General features: G+C 44.7%; 1 protein-coding gene across 3 annotated transcripts in view; it reads right to left on the reverse strand.

The window, feature by feature from the left end:
* Positions 1-27,610, reverse strand: part of LOC110498058 (collagen alpha-1(XII) chain) — an 88,501-nt gene that overhangs the window by 26,554 nt on the left and 34,337 nt on the right. For all 3 annotated transcript variants that reach the window (XM_036954993.1, XM_036954995.1, XM_036954994.1), the window contains 17 exons: positions 25,799-25,928; positions 25,050-25,195; positions 24,497-24,626; positions 24,156-24,292; positions 21,618-21,747; positions 16,864-17,003; positions 12,019-12,151; positions 11,899-11,922; positions 11,591-11,730; positions 8,906-9,035; positions 8,494-8,633; positions 8,088-8,217; positions 6,390-6,532; positions 4,641-4,770; positions 2,762-2,904; positions 2,435-2,564; positions 1,908-2,027 (listed from right to left, as the gene is read on the reverse strand). In XM_036954993.1, coding sequence (XP_036810888.1) covers positions 1,908-2,027; positions 2,435-2,564; positions 2,762-2,904; positions 4,641-4,770; positions 6,390-6,532; positions 8,088-8,217; positions 8,494-8,633; positions 8,906-9,035; positions 11,591-11,730; positions 11,899-11,922; positions 12,019-12,151; positions 16,864-17,003; positions 21,618-21,747; positions 24,156-24,292; positions 24,497-24,626; positions 25,050-25,195; positions 25,799-25,928 — 2,176 coding nt within the window. The remainder of the gene's footprint in view (positions 1-1,907; positions 2,028-2,434; positions 2,565-2,761; positions 2,905-4,640; positions 4,771-6,389; positions 6,533-8,087; positions 8,218-8,493; positions 8,634-8,905; positions 9,036-11,590; positions 11,731-11,898; positions 11,923-12,018; positions 12,152-16,863; positions 17,004-21,617; positions 21,748-24,155; positions 24,293-24,496; positions 24,627-25,049; positions 25,196-25,798; positions 25,929-27,610) is intronic.

The following is a 27,610-nucleotide window of genomic DNA, read 5'->3' on the forward strand; positions in this document are numbered from 1 at the left end:
TAACAGGAGGCACAGACAGGAACACTACAGGTCAATAACAGCAGGCACAGACAGGGACACTCCAGGTCAATAACAACAGGCACAGACAGGGACATTCCAGGTCAATAACAGCAGACACAGACAGGGACACTCCAGGTCAATAACAGTAGGCACAGACAGGGACACTCCAGGTCAATAACAGCAGGCACAAACAGGGACACTCCAGGTCAATAACAGAAGGCACAGACAGGAACACTCCAGGTCAATAACAGCAGACACAGACAGGGACACTCCAGGTCAATAACAGCAGGCACAGACAGGAACACTCCAGGTCAATAACAGGAGGCACAGACAGGGACACTCCAGGTCAATAACAGTAGGCACAGACAGGGACACTCCAGGTCAATAAGAGCAGACAACGACAGGGACACTCCAGGTCAATAAGAGCAGACAACAGACAGGGACACTTCAGGTCAATAACAGTAGGCACAGACAGGGACACTCCAGGTCAATAACAGGACGCACAGACAGGGACACTCCAGGTCAATAACAGTAGTCACAGACAGGGACACTACAGGTCAATAACAGCAGGCACAAACAGGGACACTCCAGGTCAATAACAGAAGGCACAGACAGGAACACTCCAGGTCAATAACAGCAGACACAGACAGGGACACTCCAGGTCAATAACAGCAGGCACAGACAGGAACACTCCAGGTCAATAACAGGAGGCACAGACAGGGACACTCCAGGTCAATAACAGCAGGCACAGACAGGAACACTCCAGGTCAATAACAGCAGGCACAGACAGGGACACTCCAGGTCAATAACAGCAGGTACAGACAGGGACACTCCAGGTCAATAACATGAGGCACAGACAGGGACACTCCAGGTCAATAACAGCAGGCACAGACAGGGACATTCCAGGTCAATAACAGCAGACACAGACAGGGACACTCCAGGTCAATAACAGCAGGCACAGACAGGGACACTCCAGGTCAATAACAGCAGGCACAGACAGGGACACTCCAGGTCAATAACAGAAGGCACAGACAGGAACACTCCAGGTCAATAACAGCAGACACAGACAGGGACACTCCAGGTCAATAACAGCAGACACAGACAGGGACACTCCAGGTCAATAACAGCAGGCACAGAAAGGAACACTCCAGGTCAATAATAGCAGGCACAGACAGGAACACTCCAGGTCAATAACAGGAGGCACAGACAGGGACACTCCAGGTCAATAACAGCAGGCACAGACAGGAACACTCCAGGTCAATAACAGCAGGCACAGACAGGAACACTCCAGGTCAATAACAGCAGGCACAGACAGGGACACTCCAGGTCAATAACAGCAGGCACAGACAGGGACACTCCAGGTCAATAACAGCAGACACAGACAGGAACACTCCAGGTCAATAATAGCAGGCACAGACAGGGACATTCCAGGTCAATAACAGCAGACACAGAGAGGGACATTCCAGGTCAATAACAGCAGACACAGACAGGGACACTCCAGGTCAATAACAACAGGCACAGACAGGGAAACTCCAGGTCAATAACAGCAGGCACAGACAGGGACACTCCAGGTCAATAACAGCAGGCACAGACAGGAACACTCCAGGTCAATAACAGCAGACACAGACAGGAACACTCCAGGTCAATAACAGTAGGCACAGACAGGGACACTTCAGGTCAATAACAGTAGGCACAGACAGGGACACTCCAGGTCAATAACAGGAGGCACAGACAGGGACACTCCAGGTCAATAACAGCAGACACAGACAGGGACACTCCAGGTCAATAACAATCACATCTGTGACTTTCTTCTATAGCTGGATATGTATATTAAGTAAGCCAAGTGAATCTTCTTTCACAGCTGAATATAATAGTATACTGGAATAGTAAAATAGTAGCTATCTGACCTTCAGGTGAGTATACCAGTTTGTAGCCCACCACTCTGGAGGGTGCTGCGTCCCAGGACACCCTGAAGCGAGTGTACCACTCATCTGACACTCTCAGATTCTGAGGTCCTAGCATGCCAACTGTGGGGAAGAAAATACAGACCGTCAAAACCTATTAAAAACATATTACAACATTTTTAACATTAATATCACAGCCATGCAGTCCCAAGCTACGACTTTACTTTGATTTGGTGTAAATGAGGAAATTAGATTGCGTATTGGGCAGCTCTAGTGTGAGATCTAACATTGGAGGACAGCTAGTTCAAAGGTTTCTGGTATTCACAGGCAGACTGAACTGAAGCCATGTTTCTGATATCCAGGACAATAATCACTGGCTGAGTTTATAAAACTCCTGTACTGTGAATGTGTCTGTGTGTGACTGTAACTTACAGTATGTGTCTGCGAGCAACTGTGTTTGTGGAGAACCTTGTGCGTCTGTTTGTCTATCATGTTGAATAGTGGACCAAGCGTAGAATGTGCTAGCGTACCTGTATGCCCGTCTCCATCCATATCTCCCCCTGGTCCGTCAGGGTATATGGCCTGCACGTTGATCTTATAGGGAGTGTCTGCATCCAGATTGGGCAGGATGACGGTATTTCTGTTCCCAGGAACCATGGTCTACAGGACACACAGGCAAAACATTGTATTACTGTTCATTAATACTATTCAACAGGTACTTCAAACAGAGGAGAAATAAGGATCCTGACAACCTCCCCACATTGCGCCTTGGGCCACACTCTAATTCATGCTGTAGACTCATCAAGATGGTGTTTGATGAGGGTATCATCAGAAATAGTAGCAATATAGGTGCTTACGTGCTCCTCGATGGGGTCTCCAGTGGTGGGGGCGTAGGTAATCTTATACTGCTGCACAGGTCCCTCAGCATGTTCCCATGCCACGGTCAGAGAGCTGGTGGTGGCATCATACACACGCATGTTCCTAGGGCCACTGCGGGGAACTGCAGGGATTATAAAGAAGTGAGCACAATATCAAGCATATACAGTGCCTTGCGAAAGTATTCGGCCCCCTTGAATTTTGCGACCTTTTGCCACATTTCCGGCTTCAAACATAAAGATATAAAACTGTATTTTTTTGTGAAGAATCAACAACAAGTGGGACACAATCATGAAGTGGAACGACATTTATTGGATATTTCAAACTTTTTTAACAAATCAAAAACTGAAAAATTGGGTGTGCAAAATTATTCAGCCCCCTTAAGTTAATACTTTGTAGCGCCACCTTTTGCTGCGATTACAGCTGTAAGTCGCTTGGGGTATGTCTCTATCAGTTTTGCACATCGAGAGACTGACATTTTTTCCCATTCCTCCTTGCAAAACAGCTCGAGCTCAGTGAGGTTGGATGGAGAGCATTTGTGAACAGCAGTTTTCAGTTCTTTCCACAGATTCTCGATTGGATTCAGGTCTGGACTTTGACTTGGCCATTCTAACACCTGGATATGTTTATTTTTGAACCATTCCATTGTAGATTTTGCTTTATGTTTTGGATCATTGTCTTGTTGGAAGACAAATCTCCATCCCAGTCTCAGGTCTTTTGCAGACTCCATCAGGTTTTCTTCCAGAATGGTCCTGTATTTGGCTCCATCCATCTTCCCATCAATTTTAACCATCTTCCCTGTCCCTGCTGAAGAAAAGCAGGCCCAAACCATGATGCTGCCACCACCATGTTTGACAGTGGGGATGGTGTGTTCAGCTGTGTTGCTTTTACGCCAAACATAACGTTTTGCATTGTTGCCAAAAAGTTCCATTTTGGTTTCATCTGACCAGAGCACCTTCTTCCACATGTTTGGTGTGTCTCCCAGGTGGCTTGTGGCAAACTTTAAATGACACTTTTTATGGATATCTTTAAGAAATGGCTTTCTTCTTGCCACTCTTCCATAAAGGCCAGATTTGTGCAATATACGACTGATTGTTGTCCTATGGACAGAGTCTCCCACCTCAGCTGTAGATCTTTGCAGTTCATCCAGAGTGATCATGGGCCTCTTGGCTGCATCTCTGATCAGTCTTCTCCTTGTATGAGCTGAAAGTTTAGAGGGATGGCCAGGTCTTGGTAGATTTGCAGTGGTCTGATACTCCTTCCATTTCAATATTATCGCTTGCACAGTGCTCCTTGGGATGTTTAAAGCTTGGGAAATCTTTTTGTATCCAAATCCAGCTTTAAACTTCTTCACAACAGTATCTCGGACCTGCCTGGTGTGTTCCTTGTTCTTCATGATGCTCTCTGCGCTTTTAACGGACCTCTGAGACTATCACAGTGCAGGTGCATTTATACGGAGACTTGATTACACACAGGTGGATTGTATTTATCATCATTAGTCATTTAGGTCAACATTGGATCATTCAGAGATCCTCACTGAACTTCTGGAGAGAGTTTGCTGCACTGAAAGTAAAGGGGCTGAATAATTTTGCACGCCCAATTTTTCAGTTTTTGATTTCTTAAAAAGGTTTGAAATATCCAATAAATGTCGTTCCACTTCATGATTGTGTCCCACTTGTTGTTGATTCTTCACAAAAAAATACAGTTTTATATCTTTATGTTTGAAGCCTGAAATGTGGCAAAAGGTCGCAAAGTTCAAGGGGGCCGAATACTTTCGCAAGGCACTGTACTTGGATGTGGATAAACATGTAAAGGCAATAAGGATCTTATATATGATAGATATTATATACTGGATCTTACGTGTTGTGCCCTTGTCTTCAGCTGGCGGTCCTTCCCCGTTGGCATAGATGGCGACCACTCCCACGTTGTAAGGCGTGTCCGGGACCAGCTGCTCCAGCAGAGTGGTGGTGGAGGTCCCAGGAACCAGGATCTGACCAGAGGGGATAGAGACACAGAGGTCAGCACTGAAAGACCAATCACAGTCTACAGCATGCAGCATGCATTACAGTGGGTTGGATTCAATCAGACTACAACTCTCGCACCCACACGTTTGATTCTCAAAACTAGAGAAATTATGATGAAGACAAGCATTAATAGTAATAACAAGGATAGCTGTAACCGTCAACATTATTCTACATCAATTAGGCTAGCCTACACTGACACATCCAGATGGGGGAGAAGAGTCCTGTCTGAAAAGTGTATCAGCTGTAGGGGGAAAACAACAATCATGCTGTAATGCTGTTTGTCCCATGGTCCTGGCAGCTCTGACACTCACTATGACCCCCCAGTCTGACAACCTGACAGCTGTTTCAGTGTGACACCTCTATCAACTCGTTCTCACCTCACCTCACTCAACAACCACTTGTGTTGACACTTCTCAGTGCTCAGTGACTGGGGGAACACAAGTATGAATTTTATGTCAATGATGTATGGCCCCTCCAGACAGTCAGGACAATAACACACTGAGTAACTAACGTAATGTGTTGGCAGTTGCTTACAGCAGCCTGGCTCCTCTGCTCTCTCCTCTCTGACTGGTGCTTATCTCTGTGTCTGTGTTCTCCCATACCAGACCCCACTTGTCTGTCTCTTGTTAACATTATCAAAGGTTATCAGCCTCTACCCTGATCTTCTCCTCTACCTGCCTTGTCCTGGTATCACATACAGTACAAAATATACAGGAGTCCACCCACCTGGCATTTGGTTTCCCTCTCTTTCTTTGACCTCAAACACCATTGTTTTGTGTTCAATGTGTGTATCTCTATCTCTGATGGGACTGTTTTTGACGACTGTCATCGAACCTTTGCGTCGGTCATCGCTTTGGAGGGTTTAATAGCAAAATGTTCTTCTCAAGGAGTAAACCCAATATGACAAGGCTGCTTTCCTAATATAGTAGTGCATACACCAAACCTCCCTGTGTTAAATGTGATGGTGCATCGTGACACTGGCCACATGGCTGCTGACGTGGAAAGCTGGCCCTGGCATTGGAAAAGCCCAGCCCAAGTCAATCATAATATTCCCACAGAAACACAATGTTGTGACTTTAAAAGAACAAAGAGAGTACTTCTTGCTATCAATAAAATGGAACAGCATCACTCTTCAAAGACCTGTTAAGTCAAAACAGGGTCTCAATGTCTCAATGCTTCTCACAGATGTGGCTGTTTGTGCAATGTCAAGTAGCAGTTTATTAGTTGTTTGTGACCTCCTTTAAAACTCCAGATGTGGGCACCGTCAAGCCAGATAAGGAGGGGAAAAAGCCCAGACAGCTTCCTGTTTTAATTAATGAACATGAAAATGTGGCCTTAAACCAGGAATAGACTGTTAAATAAGAACCCCCACCAGAGAGACAGTCGATGTGGAGCACAAACAGGTTGATGTTGTTCCGTTCTGTTCCTTTACAAAGAGCTGTAGTGATGGAAATCTGTAAATGGACCGAAGTGTTCCACTCGGCCACCCCTGCAAATACCCCAAGTCACTGGACATTAACATTTGACCTTCGACCTGGGGCGGGGTTAATCAGACACCCTATGGGTCTCCCTGGTGGTGACTCACCGACTCGGAGGGCTTGGCGCCGCTCAGGGGGGCGTAGACGACCCTGTACTGCACGACCTTGCCTGAGGCGGGATCCCAGCGCACATTCAGGGTGTTGGTGGTGGGGCCGAAGACCTGGATGTTCCTCACGGGGGTACGCTCCACTGTGGGGAGAGAGAGGGATGGAGGGAGGAGGAGGAGGAGGGAGTGGGAGAGAGAGAGAGAGAGAGAGAGAGGAAGAAAGGGAGATATGGGGAAAAAAGAGAGTGGGGGTGGGTGGGAAGAGAACAGCAGCTGAAAAAATGTATTAGAGAGTCCAACTAAATTATTGGTGGCTGAATCAGACACTAGGGAATGTTCACCTTGAAGCCATCAAAGCATTCACTGGGTCTATGTACAATACATACTAGTTGACTAGTATGATGTTTCCAGTATTTGTACCACTCAGCATTGTACCCTCATAAAGACAGAGTGGGAAGTACATGGGGAGCTTCTTTTCTTAGAGACCAGAACTATTGGCCAGAAATAAGTAACAAAAGTCCTGGGCTTCACCCTGAAAGCACAGCATCAATGGATAGTCCACATCAAGATCAATATTTTTTTTATCACAAATTGATAAAATATGACTAAAGCCCAATTTAGATTTGATTAGCAACATTTGAAGAAACATAGATTTTGTTGAAATTGAAGAAGCAATATGTAGAGTCCTATAATTCTGACAGAGATCAAAAGCTTGAAAGATATCATTGATCGGTGTCCCTGGGGGTATATTCTGATGGATTTAAGGATAGACAGAAGACAATTAGGCTATGGCTTTGGGGTAATCAGGGTACCAGTAACAGTAATGACATAAAGTGACTTTTGATAAACATAGCCAGTCTAGAGAAGGCTGATGAATGGAAAGTGAAAAAATACTCTCAATTCATTCTCTTCCCTCCAGTTTTTTCCATGGGAGGAGCAAATTACTCACGTCATGCTATCCCCCCAGCCGTGCTACCACAACCACTACCAGTCATTACACCCCATAAACGGACCCCATTACCTTAAGGCTGGAGACATCACTAGTGTTGCCAACACAGAGGAATTCCTTCCTGTGCAATCATCCCACTAAAGACTGAGTCATACTGAGTGGAGGCTCAGCCTTATAATTGTGGAAGAAACTGGAAGAGGGATGGTCTGTTCAAAATGGATGGAAACCAGCTAATAAATAGTAGAGTCTACAGTGAATCATACTATCTAGCATGGCATTGGACATTTTAGCTGTAAACAGATGACAACCAAAAACATGTTAGATCTTTTTGGCATTGCCCCCAGAAATAAAAGGGGTTTGCTTAATTTAGTAGGAAAATTCCACTACAATAAGACTGGGACATATTTTGGGCTTATTACAAGAGTTTACTGGCAGAAGGAGTAAGCAAGCCAACACACTTGACCAGAGAGTGCATGCTCTACAGAAATGCCAGGTCTCAAAGAATGACCAAACAAAAACCCAAATCATTATCATATATTGTAGCCTTTAGCACACTGCACAATCTTCTCCTCAGGAAATGCTGTACCAAGAATGGTAGAAATATAACCATTTTATATTGTACACAGGCTCTTTCATTAAATTGACCATGGTAGGTCATGACAATAGCCATGAGAAAAGGGTTGTTGAGGCAGGTCATCTATACTAGATAATGTGAACCATCCTACCAGTAAACCTGTACGTGGACTCACGTGTCTTGCCGTTCTCAGACATGCGTTTGCCCTCTCCAGGGGGGTAGAGAGGGACCACAGTGACAGTGTAGAGGGTGTCAGACATCAGGTTCTTCAGCACAGTGTTGGTGGTGCTACCAGACACCTGGGCCTGTAGATTCAACCACACAACAGGACTGAGTCACAAAGCTACACAGAGGTGATCTGTCTATATGAAATTTGGAAAAACGTCATAAAACACGATTAAACAGAGAGAGAAAAGGTCTGGTAAAGGAGTAGTATTTTGCAAGTATGTCTGAGTGAATCTGTGAAGTATCAGTGTATTGGTGTTTGTATTTTGCAGCATTAGATAATAGATGTGATAATGAAAGAGTATGCATGCCATAGTGAGATTCAGTAGTGATTGGTAAGAGGTGGCCCAGCCTACCACTTCCTCAGCTCCTCCAGCGGTGGGCACATAGTAGATCTTGTACTGGCGCACATTGCCCTCGGCGGCCACCCATTGGACATTCAGGGTGCTGGTGGTAGGGTCAGTGACCTGGAGCCTCCGCACTCCACCCAGAGGCTCTGCAGAGAGAGAAGAAAGGAGGTCTTAGGATTCATACTATGTTAAATGACAACAATGAGCTACAGATGTTAAAATGTAAGTAGAGGTACAGAAGTGGCAAGTGGTAGGCGTAAAATCTATGTTTTACAAACACAGTATTTAGGGCATCTTTAACATCAGCATCTAGGTAACAAATGTAGCCCTGGTTCCCTGGTGAAGCTGAGAGGACAAAAGGAAACATGATGTAATCATGAAGGCCTTAGCGTGGCCACAGTTACAGTAGGTCACTCACTGGTTTTTCCGTTGCCAGAGATGTCCTTGCTCTCCCCATTGCTGTAGATGGCTGACACGGTGATGGAGTAGGGAGTGTCGGGGGTCAGCTTGGGAAGCAGCACCGTGTTCTTCTTCCCTCCAATCTGCGTCTGTTGGGGAATGAAGACAGATTGAAATGACTGGGAGAGAAGACGGAAGGACCCTCACTTTGCTCACCTGGTCCATGATCACACTCAAGGCCTAAGGGTCGACTCATTTCGCAATTATTGGATCAACTCTAAATTCTTGTAATATTCCCTTCAGATTACAAATGCGTCAAATAGTCCATTCAATGTGGCCTCAGAAGAGATGACATGGGAAAAACAGTTGTATTTTCTTATTGGATGTGGATGTCTCCAGCTTCTCTCCCTTGACAGTTTATGTCAGTGTCAGAGACTTGATGGAAAGAATGCAGGTTGAGAAATACCAGACTGTTAAAAAAAATTGTGGAGGATGCATCGAGCATTTTTGCTCTTTGCTATTGTAGTGAGCAAGATCTAAGGTAAAGCTGTACTCTACTGGCCCTAACAGTGGGATGGGTTGTTTTAAGAGGTATGATTGATGAATTTACTGCATTGTTTTTGACCAAGGAGATGCTGTATTAAAAGGAACGATGTTGCGTTGCATCGCCTCACAGAGACGGCTGACTGAGTAAACCCTGTGTGTGTGTGCGTGTGAGTTTTCTAGTTTTTTTCTTGTCCTCCACAGAGTAAGTTAACCACTGACAGCATGCCTGATGAAAACGTATCATCAGTGTCTCCCATTTCCTACGCAGACTTTTTGTCACAAATGAATCAAAGCGGGGCCACTTGAGCTCTCCATACTTGTTGAAAATCTGTCAATGAACCAAAAACACTTGGCTAAGCTTGGCTCATTAGCTTCCAGCTTTCCAACAATGCCTCAATGTTTAGCGTGTGATATCATCACTGCAACCGAGGGACGGACAGCCACTGAACAGAACTGGGTTCTCTCCTCTAATTAAAAAAGGGAAAACATTTCATCCATTCTGCATGGGAATGGAAACTCTGAATGGACAAATAACTCACATAGCACTAGCTACCCTTGACTCCAATATGGTAGGCCTATCACTTCACAGACAAGACTGATGAGAGAGTGAAATTCTCTAACTGCTTCCTTCCATTTACTGGATCTCTCTCTGTGTGCCTCCACATCATGCAAACTCTAAGCGCCTAAACATCTGGCCTGAGGAAAAAAGCCTTTCTGTCTAAACTACTATCCAGCTCTATAGAGTGGAGCAGCAGCGATGCCAGACAGCTTGAAGGACTCTGTAAACACTGTCTGCAGTCAACGACCCCCTTGGTACCACACTCCCTGTCCTGTTACATAAACACACACACACATACACATACACCCTCAACCCTGCTGGGCCCAGACATTCCATCTCTGCCCCCCCTTCTCCTCCATCTCTCCACACTGATAACCCCAACTCCCCTGGGGCTCTGGCCAAGGTCCCTGACCACCACGTGTTTCTAAAATGCTTCAAAGCTGGGACCGAGAGACTGAAAAACATATTCTATATCAAGGCCACCCAACTGTTAAATAGCCATCACTAGTTGGCCTCCACTCAGTATCTTGCCCTGAATTTACAGTAGTCACTGTCACTAACCGGCTACCACCCGATTACTCAACCCTGCACCTTAGAGGCTGCTGCCCTACGTACATAGACATGGAACACTGGTCACTTTAATAATGTTTACATAATGTTTTATCCATTTCGTATGTATATACTGTATTCAAGTCAAGGCCATCCCTTTCAACTATTGCTGTACATATACTATTCTATCCTACGTATTCTTCAGATATACTACATATTCTATCCACATACTGTCCATAATGTCTATACATCCCATCACATATATATATATATATATATATATATATACACTCCGGACCCCGACATTGCTCGCCTTATATATTTTTTACATTCTTGCATTGTAATTTCAGAAAATGTCCATACTATATCTGGTGCTAATAATGGAATGATAGTGTTTCACAGTATTCCTTACCCGCCAGTGTTGTGATTGGCTGTGATATTCATCTATCTATTGTCAAACTGGGGAAGCTGTTCTGACTTTGTGGCTGTGTTATCTAGTGAAAATCTCGCTGTCATTTCCTGGTTGGTGAAATTCTACATTGTTCACTCAATTTAGGTTTATGTGAGAAAACAAGAATCATTGTAACATCTAAATCACTCTGAAATATATTTTCAATAACAAAAAATATCATTTTTACAGCTGTTTGAAGCTGGTGGACCAAAACGAAGCTGGTGGAGATGCCGCTCCGGAAGGAGAAATCAATAGGCGAATATGACAGCCAATCACAACACGGCGGTTAAGTAATACTGTAAAATATTAACCTTCCACTATTAGCGGTAGATATATTATGTACATTTTCAGAAATTATAATGCAACAATTGCTGTGTGTTATAGCTTTAAATTGTGTCATATGAACATTCTGGTGGGAGCTATTATCTTCCCATCACACAAACAAAGTGCCTCTGTGTCATGCTACAAGGACTCCCTTCCTTATCCTTTCATCATCCAGAGGACGGTTAGGATTAAAAACTGATGTTAGCCCTATGAACAGCTTGGAATTGTGATGCCCTAAGCTGACCCATGTGGCTACTGGCTGGTCCTGGTTTTACCGACTGGGTCTTGCCCCCGGCGGTGGGGACGTATGTGATCTTGTAGTTCTGGACACGACCAGGGGCGTGGTCCCACTTGACGGTCAGAGTGATGGTGGTGGCGTTGAACACCTGCAGGTTCTGGGGAGGCCCTGTGGGTGCTGGGCACGAACACAACATCATAAACAACAACATAAACTCCAACGTAAACACACATCCAATCAACACAGATCACCTAACTTCTGGATGGTGACACTTTGATAAAAATATTATTATTATCTCTATGAGTGCTGTATGTATTTCTGTTTGATTACAACAAATTAACTTACCAGGGGTGAAAATAACCTTGGACACTGCAGAGGGAAACAGAAATATAATATATATATAATATATAGCTCCTAATATGTATTTATTGTAATGCATTAGATTAGATAATTAACTTCTCTTACATGTTCTCTGGCTGCCCAGCAGGTCCTCACTCTCAGACTCGTCAGGGTAGATGGCGGTGACGGACACGTCATACATAGTGTCTGGTTGCAGCTTTTCCAACACGTTACTGGTCTCATCACTGTTCAGTATGGACTGGGAGACACAACACAACAGGGCTTATAGACTGGGAGACACAACACAACAGGGCTTATAGACTGGTAGACACAACAGGGCTTATAGACTGGGAGACACAACCGGGCTAATAGACTGGGAGACACAACACAACAGGGCTTATAGACTGGGAGACACAACAGGGTTTATGGACTGGGAGAAACAACACAACAGAGCTTATAGTCTGGGAGACACAACAGGGCTTATGGACTGGGAGAAACAACACAACAGGGCTTATAGACTGGGAGACACCAGGGCTTATAGACTTGGAGACACAAAGGGGCTTATAGACTGGGAGGCACAACACAACAGGGCTTATAGACTGGGAGACACAACACAACAGGGCTTATAGACTGGGAGACACAACACAACAGGGCTTATGGACTGGGAGACACAACACAACAGGGCTTATAGACTGGGAGACACAACACACCAGGGCTTATAGACTGGGAGGCACAACACAACAGGGCTTATAGACTGGGAGACACCAGGGCTTATAGACTTGGAGACACAAAGGGGCTTATAGACTGGGAGGCACAACACAACAGGGCTTATAGACTGGGAGACACAACACAACAGGGCTTATAGACTGGGAGACACAACACAACAGGGCTTATGGACTGGGAGACACAACACAACAGGGCTTATAGACTGGGAGACACAACACACCAGGGCTTATGGACTGGGAGACACAACACAACATGGCTTATAGACTGGGAGACAAAACACAACAGGGCTTATAGACTGGGAGACACAACACAACAGGGCTTATAGACTGGGAGACACGACACAACAGAGATTATAGACTGGTAGACACAACAGGGCTTATAGACTGGGAGACACAGCACAACAGGGCTTATACACTGGGAAACACAGCACAACAGGGCTTATAGACTGGGAGACACGACACAACAGAGTTTATAGACTGGTAGACACAACAGGGCTTATAGACTGGGAGACAAAACAGGGTTTATGGACTTGGAGAAACAACACAACAGGGATTATAGACTGGGAGACACAACACAACAGGGCTTATAGACTGGGAGACACAACACAACAGAGTTTATGGACTGGGAGACACAACAGGGCTTATAGACTGGGAGAAACAGCACAACAGGGCTTATAGACTGGGAGAAACAACACAACAGAGCTTATAGACTGGGAGACAAGGCACAACAGGGCTTATAGACTGGGAGACACATCACAACAGGGCTTATAGACTGGGAGACAAAACACAACAGGGCTTATAGACTGGGAGACACAACACAACAGGGCTTATAGACTGGGAGACACGACACAACAGAGCTTATAGACTGGTAGACACAACAGGGCTTATAGACTGGGAGACACAGCACAACAGGGCTTATAGACTGGGAGACACAGCACAACAGGGCTTATAGACTGGGAGACACGACACAACAGAGTTTATAGAGTGGTAGACACAACAGGGCTTATAGACTGGGAGACATAACAGGGCTTATAGACTGGGAGACACAGCACAACAGGGCTTATAGACTGGGAGACACAACACAACAGAGTTTATGGACTGGGAGACACAACAGGGCTTATAGACTGGGAGAAACAGCACAACAGGGCTTATAGACTGGGAGAAACAACACAACAGAGCTTATAGACTGGGAGACAAGGCACAACAGGGCTTATAGACTGGGAGACACATCACAACAGGGCTTATAGACTGGGAGACACAACACAACAGAGTTTATAGACTGGTAGACACAACAGGGCTTATAGACTGGGAGACACAACAGGGCTTATAGACTGGGAGACACAGCACAACAGGGCTTATAGACTGGGAGACACGACACAACAGAGTTTATAGACTGGTAGACACAACAGGGCTTATAGACTGGGAGACACAACAGGGCTTATAGACTGGGAGACACAGCACAACAGGGCTTATAGACTGGGAGACACAACCCAACAGGGCTTATCGACTGGGAGACACAACACAACATGGCTTATAGACTGGGAGACAAAACAGGGTTTATGGACTTGGAGAAACAACACAACGGGGATTATAGACTGGGAGAAACAACACAACAGAGATTATAGACTGGGAGACACAACAGGGCTAATAGACTGGGAGACACAACACAACAGGGCTTATAGACTGGGAGACACAACACAACAGGGCTTATAGACTGGGAGACACAACAGGGTTTATGGACTGGGAGAAACAACACAACATAGCTTATAGTCTAGGAGACACAACAGGGCTAATAGACTGGGAGACACAACACAACAGGCCTTATAGACTGGGAGACACAACACAACAGGGCTTATAGACTGGGAGACACGACACAACAGAGTTTATAGACTGGTAGACACAACAGGGCTTATAGATTGGGAGACACAACACAACAGAGCTTATAGTCTGGGAGACACAACAGGGCTAATAGACTGGGAGACACAACACAACAGGGCTTATAGTCTGGGAGACACAACAGGGCTAATAGACTGGGAGACACAACACAACAGGGCTTATAGACTGGGAGACACAACACAACAGAGCTTATAGACTGGAAGACACAACAGGGTTTATGGACTGGGAGAAACAACACAACAGAGCTTATAGACTGGGACACAAGGCACAACAGGGCTTATAGACTGGGAGACACATCACAACAGGGCTTAAAGACTGGGAGACAACACAACAGGGCTTATAGACTGGGAGAAAAAACAGGGTTTATGGACTGGGAGAAACAACACAACATGGCTTATAGACTGGGAGAAACAACACAACAGAGATTATAGACTGGGAGGTACAACAGGGCTAATAGACTGGGAGACACAACACAATAGGGCTTATAGACTGGGAGACACAACACAACAGGGCTTATAGACTGGGATACACAACAGGGCTTATGGACTGGGAGAAACAACACAACAGAGCTTATAGTCTGGGAGACACAACAGGGCTAATAGACTGGGAGACACATCACAACAGGGCTTATAGACTGGGAGACAAAACACAACAGGGCTTATAGACTGGGAGACACAACACAACAGGGCTTATAGACTGGGAGACACGACACAACATAGCTTATAGACTGGTAGACACAACAGGGCTTATGGACTGGGAGAAACAACACAACAGGGCTTATAGACTGGGTGACAAAACAGGGTTAATGGACTGGGAGAAACAACACAACAGAGCTTATAGTCTGGGAGACACAACAGGGCTAATAGACTGGGAGACACAACACAACAGGGCTTGTAGACTGGGAGACACAACACAACAGAGCTTATAGACTGGGAGACACAACAGGGTTTATGGACTGGGAGAAACAACACAACAGAGCTTATAGACTGGGACACAAGGCACAACAGGGCTTATAGACTGGGAGACACATCACAACAGGGCTTAAAGACTGGGAGACAACACAACAGGGCTTATAGACTGGGAGAAAAAACAGGGTTTATGGACTGGGAGAAACAACACAACATGGCTTATAGACTGGGAGAAACAACACAACAGAGATTATAGACTGGGAGGTACAACAGGGCTAATAGACTGGGAGACACAACACAATAGGGCTTATAGACTGGGAGACACAACACAACAGGGCTTATAGACTGGGATACACAACAGGGCTTATGGACTGGGAGAAACAACACAACAGAGCTTATAGTCTGGGAGACACAACAGGGCTAATAGACTGGGAGACACATCACAACAGGGCTTATAGACTGGGAGACAAAACACAACAGGGCTTATAGACTGGGAGACACAACACAACAGGGCTTATAGACTGGGAGACACGACACAACAGAGCTTATAGACTGGTAGACACAACAGGGCTTATGGACTGGGAGAAACAACACAACAGGGCTTATCGACTGGGAGACACAGCACAACAGGGCTTATGGACTGAGAGACACAACAGGGCTTATAGACTGGGAGACACAACACAACAGGGTTTATAGACTGGGAGACACAACACAACAGGGCTTATAGACTGGGAGACACAACAGGGCGTATACACTGGGAGACTCAACACAACAGGGCTTATAGACTGGGAGACACAACACAACAGGGCTTATAGACTGGGAGACAAAACACAACAGGGCTTATAGTCTGGGAGACACAGCACAACAGGGCGTATACACTGGGAGACTCAACACAACAGGGCTTATAGACTGGGAGACACATCAGGGCATATAGACTGGGAGACACTACAGAGCTTATGGACTGGGAGAAACAACACAACAGGGCTTATAGACTGGGAGACACAACACAACAGGGCTTATGGACTGGGAGACACAACACAACAGGGCTTATGGACTGGGAGACACAACACAACAGGGCTTATGGACTGGGAGACACAACACAACAGGGCTTATAGACTGGTAGACACAACACAACAGGGCTTATGGACTGGGAGACACGACACAACAGGGCTTATAGACTGGGAGACACGACACAACAGGGCTCATATACTGAGAGACCCAGCACAACAGGGCTTATAGACTGGTGGACACGACACAACATGGCTTATAGACTGGGAGACACAACACAACAGGGCATATAGAATATATGTCGGCAATGCTTCCTAATCACAACTTTATTGAGAATACCAAGAATAATCCAATTCTGTACATTAAACCCAATATTCTGTACATAGTTAATCAAAATCTAATGTCAGTGCAAACCACCTGGATGGTTGTCTTACATATTGAAAGTTGTTTTCTCCTTTCTTAGTCCAGCCGATACGATAAAGGGCCACGTCATGGGCCCCATGGTCCCAGTCGGCTCTGAAGCTGGTCTGGGTCACCTCAGAGAAACGCAGGTTCTTAGGAGCAGGAACAACATCTACACAGAAGAAAGGAAAAGTTATATGGGAGAGATTGCCATGCCATTACCATACCCTATAACCAGGGCATCACTATACCCTATAACCAGGGCATCACTACACCCTATAACCAGGGCATCACTATACCCTATAACCAGGGCATCACTATACCCTATACCCAGGGCATCACTATACCCTATACCCAGGGCATCACTGTACCCTATAACCAGGGCATCACTGTACCCTATAACCAGGGCATCACTGTACCCTATAACCAGGGCATCACTATACCCTATAACCAGGGCATCACTACACCCTATAACTATGGCATCTCTGTCCTCCTGAGTGGCGCAGCAGTCTAAGGCACTGCAGTGCTTGAGGCGTCACTACAGACCCGGGTTCGATCCCAGGCTGTTTCACAGCTGGCCGTGACCAGGAGACCAATGAAGCGGCGTACAATTGGCCCAGTGATGTCCGGGTTAGGGGAGGGTTTGGCCGGACGGGATTTCCTTGTCCCATCGTGCTCTAGAGACTCCTTATGGTGGGCTGAGCGCTGATTTCAGCCGCCAGCTGGACGGTGTTTCCCCCAACACACAGCAGTGTGTCAAACAGCAGTGCGGCTTAACAGGGTCATGTTTCGGAGGACGCATGGCTCTTTACCTTCGCCTCTCCAGAGTCCATAGGGGAGTTTCAGCAATGGGACAAGACTGTAACTACCAATCAGATATTACAAAATTGGGGAGAAAAAGGGGTAATTAAAAAATATATATAATTTAAATACTATGACATCCCTATAACTATGACATTACTATACCCTATAACTATATATTTATTTTATTTTTATTTCACCTTTATTTAACCAGGTAGGCCAGTTGAGAACAAGTTCTCATTTACAACTGAGACCTGGCCAAGATAAAGCATAGCAGTGCGACAAAAACAACAACACAGAGTAACACATACAAAGATACAGTCAATAACACAAAATAAAAATGTATATGGGGATGAGGTAGTACAGTGTGTGCAAATGTAGAAGAGTAGGGAGGAAGGCAATAAATAGGCCACAGAGGTGAAAATAATTACAATTAAGCATTAATACTGGAGAGATATATATGCAGATGAGGATGTGCAAGTAGAGATATACTGGGGAGCAAAAGAGCAAGAGGGTAAGTAATAATATGGTGATGAGGTAGTTGGGTGTGCTATTTACAGATTGGCTGTGTACAGGTACAGTAAGCTGCTCTGACAGCTGATGCATAAAGTTAGAGAGGGAGATATAAGACTCCAGATTTGTGCAATTCGTTCCAGTCATTGGCAGCAGAGAACTGGAAGGAAAGGCGGCGAAAGGAAGTGTTGGCTTTGGGGATAACCAGTGCAATATACCTGCTGGAGCGCGTGCTAAGGGTGGGTGTTGCTATGGTGACCAGTGAGCTGAGATAAGGCGGGGCTTTACCTAGCAAAGACTTATAGATGACCTGGAGCCAGCAGGCTTGGCGATGGATATGAAGTGAGGGCCAGCCAACGAGAGCATAGAGGTCGCAGTGTTGGGTAGTATATGGGGCTTTGATGATAAAATGGATGGCACTGTGATAGACTACATCCAGCTTGATGAGTAGAGTGTTGGGGGCTATTTTGTAAATTACATCGCCAAAGTCAAGGATCGGCAGGATAGTCAGTTTTACGAGGGTATGTTTGGCAGCATGAGTGAAGGATGCTTTGTCGCGAAATAGGAAGCCGATTCTAGATTTCATTTTGGATTAGAGATGTTTATAATGAGCCTGGAAGGAGAGTTTACAGTCTAGCCAGACACCTAGGTATTTGTAGTTGTCCACATATTCTAGGTCAGAACCGTCCAGAGTAGTGATATTAGTTGGGCGGGACACACTGAACTCTATCTGAGAAGTAGTTGGTGAACCAGGCGAGGCAGTATTTGAGAAGCCAAGGCTATTGAGTCTGCCGATAAGAATGCGGTGATTGACAAAGTCGAAAGCCTTGGCCAGGTCGTTGAAGATGGCTGCACAGTACTGTCTTCATCGATGGCGGTTATGATATCGTTTAGGACCTTGAGCGTGGCTGAGGTGCACCCATGACCAGCTCGGAAACCAGATTGTATAATGGAGAAGGTATGGTGAGATTCGAAATGGTCGGTGATCTGTTTTTTAACTTGAATTTAGAATATTTTAGAAAAGAAGGGCAGGATGGATATAGGTCTATAACAGTTTGGGTCTGAGGTGTCTCCCCCTTTGAAGAGGGGGATGACCGCGGCAGCTTTCCAATCTTTGGGGATCTCATACGATACGAAAGAGAGGTGACATTACTATGACATTATAACAAAGACATCACTATACCCTATAACTATGACATTACTATACCCTATAACTATGACATTACCATACCCTATAACAAAGACATTAATATACCCTATAACTATGACATCACTATACCATATAACTATGACATCACTATACTTTATAACCATGACATTACCATACCCTATAACAAAGACATTAATATACCCTATAACTATGACATCACTATACCATATAACTATGACATCACTATACTTTATAACCATGACATTACCATACCCTATAACAAAGACATTAATATACCCTATAACTATGACATCACTATACCATATAACTATGACATCACTATACTTTATAACCATGACATTACCATACCCTATAACAAAGACATTAATATACCCTATAACTACGACATCACTATACCATATAACTATGACATCACTATACTTTATAACCATGACATTACCATACCCTATAACAAAGACATTAATATACCCTATAACTACGACATCACTATACCATTTAACTATGACATCACTATACCCTATAACTATGACATCACTATAACCTATAACTTTGACATCACTATACCCTATAACAAAGAAATCACTATACCTTATAACTAGGACATTACCATACCCTATAACAAAAACATCAATATACCCTATAACTAGGACATCACTATACACTATAACTAGGACATTACTATACCCTATAACTAGGACATTACCATACCCTATAACTATGACATCACTATACCCTATAACTAGGACATTACTATACACTATAACTAGGACATTACCATACCCTATAACTATGACATCACTATACCCTATAACAAAGAAATCACTATACCCTATAACTAGGACATTACCATACCCTATAACAAAAACATCAATATACCCTATAACTAGGACATCACTATACCCTGTAACAAAAACATCAATATACCCTATAACTAGGACATCACTATACCCTATAACAAAAACATCAATATACCCTATAACTAGGACATCACTATACACTATAACTAGGACATCACTATACACTATAACTAGGACATTACCATACCCTATAACTAGGACATTACCATACCCTACAACTATGACATCACTATACCCTATAACAAAGAAATCACTATACCCTATAACAAGGACATTACCATACCCTATAACAAAAACATCAATATACCCTATAACTAGGACATCACTATACCCTGTAACTAGGACATTACTATACCCTATAACTAGGACATTACCATACCCTATAACTATGACATCACTATACCCTATAACAAAGAAATCACTATACCCTATAACTAGGACATTACCATACCCTATAACAAAAACATCAATATACCCTATAACTAGGACATCACTATACCCTATAACAAAAACATCAATATACCCTATAACTAGGACATCACTATACACTATAACTAGGACATTACTATACCCTATAACTAGGACATTACCATACCCTATAACAAAAACATCAATATACCCTATAACTAGGACATTACTATACCCTATAACTAGGACATTACCATACCCTATAACTATGACATCACTATACCCTATAACAAAGAAATCACTATACCCTATAACTAGGACATTACCATACCCTATAACAAAAACATCAATATACCCTATAACTAGGACATGACTATACCCTATAACAAAAACATCAATATACCCTATAACTAGGACATCACTATACACTATAACTAGGACATTACCATACCCTATAACTATGACATCACTATACCCTATAACAAAGAAATCACTATACCCTATAACTAGGACATTACCATACATTATAACAAAAACATCAATATACCCTATAACTAGGACATCACTATACCCTATAACAAAAACATCAATATACCCTCTAACTAGGACATCACTATACCCTATAACTAGGACATTACTATACCCTATAACTAGGACATTACCATACCCTATAACAAAAACATCAATATACCCTCTAACTATGACATCACTATACCCTGTAACTAGGACATTACTATACCCTATAACTAGGACATTACCATACCCTATAACAAAAACATCAATATACCCTATAACTAGGACATCACTATACCCTGTAACAAAAACATCAATATACCCTATAACTAGGACATCACTATACCCTATAACAAAAACATCAATATACCCTATAACTAGGACATTACTATACCCTATAAAAAAAACATCAATATACCTTATAACTAGGGCCCAAAAGTTTTTTAGGCCTATAGTACTGAGTAGGACTTCCATGGAGTGTAACCCCAGTGTGTTAACCCTCACATACGCTGTGTGACTGTACCTGTGATGGCTGTGTTGAGCATGGGGTTTCCAGCTCCATCATTGTAGATGGGGGTGACAGCCAGGACATACTCAGTCTGAGAGATCAGGTTGTCCAAGGCCTTGGAGGTCACACCTCCCCCCACTTCAAGCTGCAGACCAAAACAACATCTTTGTTTACATCAAGCTCTACAGTCTGTCACATTATTCCAGTGTAAACCATGTTAAATCATTTACCTGTATCAACAACTGAATAACTATTGCATTATTTTGTAAATGGAGGGTTAGGGTTTGTCATGAGTAATTCTGTTTTCCTCATCATGGTCATGTTGAATGCCTTCCAAAGTAATTTTCCATTCTCATTGATGAGTTCCAAAGAATCTGTGAGAGAAACTGTGGGCGTCTTTGTATACATCTGACGAGACAGCATGTTATCTCCACTTCATGTGTAAATCCTTAGCACACGCAGAGGTGGAGAAAGATAAACAATCAAGTAAAAAAAAATAATAAAAAAAAAAAATATATATATATGACAGTCAAGCACAAACATACTGCACTGGAAAAGTACCCCAAACATATTTCTAAATGCACAATAAACTTCTCTGTTTCTTTTCAGTACTCAGGAATCGCACGATCACGGCATTTGGTACAGGAGGTCATTCCTAATGTTCCTTAGTCTGAAATCTCTGTCAGTGGTGTGATCCTTCCACCAGACTCCCGGTCCAGTGGGGTGATCCTTTCACCAGGCTCCCGGTCCAATGGGGTGATCCTTCCACCAGGCTCCCGTGTCCAGTGGGGTGATCCTTCCACCAGGCTCCCGGTCCAGTGGGGTGATCCTTCCACCAGGCTCCCGGTCCAATGGGGTGATCCTTCCACCAGGCTCCCGGTCCAGTGGGGTGATCCTTCCACCAGACTCCCGGTCCAGTGGGGTGATCCTTCCACCAGACTCTTGGTCAAATGGTGTGATCATTCCACCAGGCTCCCGGTCCAGTGGGGTGATCCTTCCACCAGACTCCCGGTCCAGTGGGGTGATCCTTCCACCAGGCTCCCGGTCCAGTGGGGTGATCCTTCCACCAGGCTCCCGGTCCAGTGGGGTGATCCTTCCACCAGACTCCCGGTCCAGTGGGGTGATCCTTCCAACAGGCTCCCGGTCCAGTGGGGTGATCCTTCCACCAGGCTCTTGGTCCAATGGTGTGATCATTCCACCAGGCTCTTGGTCCAATGGTGTGATCATTCCACCGGGCTCCCGGTCCAATGGTGTGATCCTTCCACCAGGCTCCCGGTCCAATGGTGTGATCCTTCCACCAGGCTCCCGGTCCAGTGGGGTGATCCTTCCACCAGACTCTTGGTCAAATGGTGTGATCATTCCACCAGGCTCCCGGTCCAGTGGGGTGATCCTTCCACCAGACTCCCGGTCCAGTGGGGTGATCCTTCCACCAGGCTCCCGGTCCAGTGGGGTGATCCTTCCACCAGGCTCCCGGTCCAGTGGGGTGATCCTTCCACCAGACTCCCGGTCCAGTGGGGTGATCCTTCCAACAGGCTCCCGGTCCAGTGGGGTGATCCTTCCACCAGGCTCTTGGTCCAATGGTGTGATCATTCCACCAGGCTCTTGGTCCAATGGTGTGATCATTCCACCGGGCTCCCGGTCCAATGGTGTGATCCTTCCACCAGGCTCCCGGTCCAATGGTGTGATCCTTCCACCAGGCTCCCGGTCCAGTGGGGTGATCCTTCCACCAGACTCTTGGTCAAATGGTGTGATCATTCCACCAGGCTCCCGGTCCAGTGGGGTGATCCTTCCACCAGGCTCCCGGTCCAGTGGGGTGATCCTTCCACCAGGCTCCCGGTCCAGTAGGGTGATCCTTCCACCAGGCTCCCGGTCCAGTGGGGTGATCCTTCCACCAGGCTCCCGGTCCAGTGGGGTGATCCTTCCACCAGACTCCCGGTCCAGTGGGGTGATCCTTCCAACAGGCTCCCGGTCCAGTGGGGTGATCCTTCCACCAGGCTCTTGGTCCAATGGTGTGATCATTCCACCAGGCTCTTGGTCCAATGGTGTGATCATTCCACCGGGCTCCCGGTCCAATGGTGTGATCCTTCCACCAGGCTCCCGGTCCAATGGTGTGATCCTTCCACCAGGCTCCCGGTCCAGTGGGGTGATCCTTCCACCAGGCTCTTGGTCCAATGGTGTGATCATTCCACCGGGCTCCCGGTCCAGTGGTGTGATCCTTCCACCAGGCTTCCGGTCCAGTGGTGTAATCCTTCCACCAGGCTCCCGGTCAAATAGCACAGACCCAGAGGTCCACTGCATACCCTTCTCACCAGCTGCCCTTCCCATTACGCTGTCTAATGTCATATCGCAAATGATGCGTAAAAAATATCAATATCAATCTGCTAGCTGACATAAACAGAGAATGTGCTCAGCACAGGAGCTGGTGTCTGCTGTGACCAGTAGGAGAGAGAGCTAAGCATATGTTTCTGCCCCCAGAGGGAGTATGTAGAGTACAGAGTATTCCTTTCACTGCCGTCTGTATCCAACAGATGTATTGTGATTGTCGTATCTCACCTCTTTGGCCTCTCCCTCATCAGGCGTGTAGGTGACGATGTATTTGAGGACGGCACCTGGAGCAGCATCCCAGTTCATCTTCAGGGTGCTATGGGTAACGTCTCTGACCCTCAGCTCTCCCGCAGGGGGCATGGGCACTACAGAGGGGACAGAGATATAGAACATGAGGCTCACCAAATTCCATTATTACTTTAATCCCTTTCATTCCATAAACTAGGGAGTGAGGAGACCTGATTTACTCTATACGAGTTAGGACCTGTCGTGCCTTACCCTCCCTTAGGGCACTGACAAAAACATTAATAACAACATTTGAAGGTAGAAGAGTACTGTTCTGTATGTACATGTGACTCCTTGCTCGGTCAGAGGGTCGCTGGCTGACTGTCCATGCAGGGCTAAGATGGACAGAGTGTAGGCCGTGTTGGGGATCAGCTGCACCAACTGGACATCAGTCGTGTCCCCTCCAACTCTCATCTGCAGGGAGTACCATGACGGAACAAACATTATTTTACAAGGCTCACTGTCGTTCAGACAGGCAGTTTGGATGAACATGTTAACACAGATGAAGGGTCTTAGGCAGTGTCCAGTGTCATATAACTTATCTAAGTGTTTGCCAATACTACAGACGATCTAATCCTCTTGATTTGACACCTCAGGAACTAATATCATGCCAGAGTAAAAAAAAAAATGTAATAAATAATTCTGTGTTTTGTTGTCTCTGCATCCATAAAAGGAAAGTTATTCATCACTGCTCCTTGACATCTGCATGCTGTCAGGAGACATTGGCAGGGGACCGGTATATCCGGTCATTGGCAGCATCTGTGTATGTGTGTCAGTGCAGCAGTTGGACTGGCGTCTCTCTCTTTCTCTCTCTCTCTCTCTCAGTTGCCGTCTCACCTCTTTCTCCACGGAGGGCTCTGTGGCGTTGATGGCTCTGTAGAGTAGCATGTAGTTCGTGGCACCCACTGCTTCCTCCCACTTCACCCTCATGGTGGTGGGACGCTCCTCATAGATGATCATCTTCCTCACTGCGCTGAGGGGCACTGGACATGGGAAGAGGGAAAGGGAAACACTTAGATTCTAAACACACACAATCCCAAAAATTAAATGTTTGCAGTGAAACGTAGCCATGCAGATTTCATGTGGTTATTCAAGTAGTGAGAACTAAACAATGAGGTATTTTATAGGAGCTTTTATGGAGAAATAACTCATAAAGAAAATTGCTTCATAAAATCACGCTATTCTAGAGGACAAATAAAATAGTGAAGAACAACATAAAAAAAACTCTCTCATTCTTGATGCACATAGTGGGCGCCGAATAACAGCATGGTTTTGAGTTTGAAACAGTGTTTCCCCCTTTGATTACAATAATATCAGCCTTATATGGTATCATAAATAAGACAGTGTGGTTCTTTCTTTAACGTTGAAAACAGGGACCGCACAAGCACCACAGGAACATCTATAAAGTCACAGTGGTGTGCTGAATGTAACGAAAGAATACTTGTTTTACAGTCTCAAAGACATCCATTGTTGATCCTATAGAGATTACGTGTGGGACACACAGGTATGTTAAAGGACAGTAATGGACAGACAGGTACAGTATAGTGGTTTTAAAGAAGAACACAGAAAAACAGATTAGGACTCACAGGTGGTTTCAGCGCCCTTCAGTGGGTTGCTGCTCTCCTCTCCGATGACAGAGTAGACGTTGACCAGATACTCAGTCAGTGGGTTCAGGTTAGGTAGGATGGCTGTGGTCACAGAGCCATCAACAAACATCTACACCCAGACAACAAGAGTAAACATGAACCAGGCGAATACAGTATGAGGTTGTAGAATGACTTTGGATGGCTATTTTAAGTAACCCCATTGACAAGCATGGAAAGGTTGGTTTCTGTTGGAGGACAAATAAGCCAAACAATACAACAAAGTACAGCTATTGGTATTTCCTGTGTTGATGCTAGTGGTCTTCATTGAACCACAAATATGACCCGTTTCTGGAAGCTAGGCGTATGTTGCACGTCACTACTTTACAGGAGAGGCATTTAAAAAAAATGTTTTTCAGAAATGCTTGCTGGAACGTGAACTTTCATGTGTATGCCTTTTGTAAATATGAATGCAATTGTTAAATAACGAGCCTAGTTGGTTTAGCCATGGAAAATACAGGAACCTTCCCACTAGCCATGATTGGCCGAGACAATAGTGGGCTGGACATGCCGAGAGTTGAGTTTGCATTGGTCTGCCATGTAGCATGCTTCTGTTTATAACAGTTTTGAAATCAGTGGAATGCCCAGTGGAAGCAGAGAGATGATTGCCAAATGCGGAGAGAGTCTGTTGTATAAAACATTTGTCTCCGGATAACATCTTCAAACTAAGGGCAACCGTGGCATGCATGACAAAGGGAGAAGAGTTCATCCATGTATACAGGCAAGAGTCAAGTGACATTTTTAGATATTATATGTTTCCAATTTCGTGGAAAGTCATTTTCATTGCAAGTTAAAGTATTCTGTTAACTAGCTAGCTAACTTTAGCTAGCTGGCTCGTTGGCTAACGTTACATGTATGATCTGTGTAGGAGCTCTAGAAAGAGGCCCGAGTTCCAGAGTTGGAATTCTGAGTTGGATGACCATTCAGATCGATTTTTCCCAGTCTTTTTTTTTTTTAGTTCCCAGTTGTTTTGAACGCGGCATTAGAGTTGGGATTATGGTTAATTGTTTAGCTAGCTAAGTAGCTAGCTACATGTATAAACAAAAGACTCCACTATCCAAGTAACCATTTCACTGTACAGTTTACACCTTCTGTATCATGCGCATGTGACAAATACATTAAGATTTTATTTTATATATTGTTTGTTTACCAGATACGGTAATGTGAAGAACAGTATGACCTGCACCAAAGTCAGATTAGGATATAGGCCAAGGACTAGATAAAGTTTATTTGTACTACTACTTTTTGCTTCTACTCTCACTACTTTTAGTCTTGAAATCTTTGGTTGTTTACTACACTGTGAATCCTTCGAGAGATGGGTGTGGCTACGGCTTAAGAGGGTGTGAACGATGTTGAATGGGTGTAGACAAAGAAGAACTCTCCAGTAGCTGTACCAAAATACTCATGAGCCATTTTCTCAAAAGTAGGGTTCCAATTTCATTATCTTTCAAATTTTGCTACATTGGACCGAATCCAGGTGGTAGGTCAGAAATTGGTTGTGGGAACTTTGAACAAACTCCACACTTTCCGCCCCACTCTGTTTCTATTTAGAAGAGTAAAAAACAAACAAAACCTTGATCACACACTAGACCACTGCATCACAAAGCCATGAGAGTTGGAATAAAATAAATACTTAGAAAAATGAAATTGGACTCCAAGAAGTTGGAAGTTAGCTACCCCATTCTAGTACACTGGAGCCAATACCCTGCAGCTGTCAGATAAAGGGATATGAAATAAACAAAACAAACCTTTAAT

The sequence above is a fragment of the Oncorhynchus mykiss genome, chromosome 19 (genome assembly GCF_013265735.2).
Source record: "Oncorhynchus mykiss isolate Arlee chromosome 19, USDA_OmykA_1.1, whole genome shotgun sequence".
NCBI lineage: Eukaryota > Metazoa > Chordata > Actinopteri > Salmoniformes > Salmonidae > Oncorhynchus > Oncorhynchus mykiss.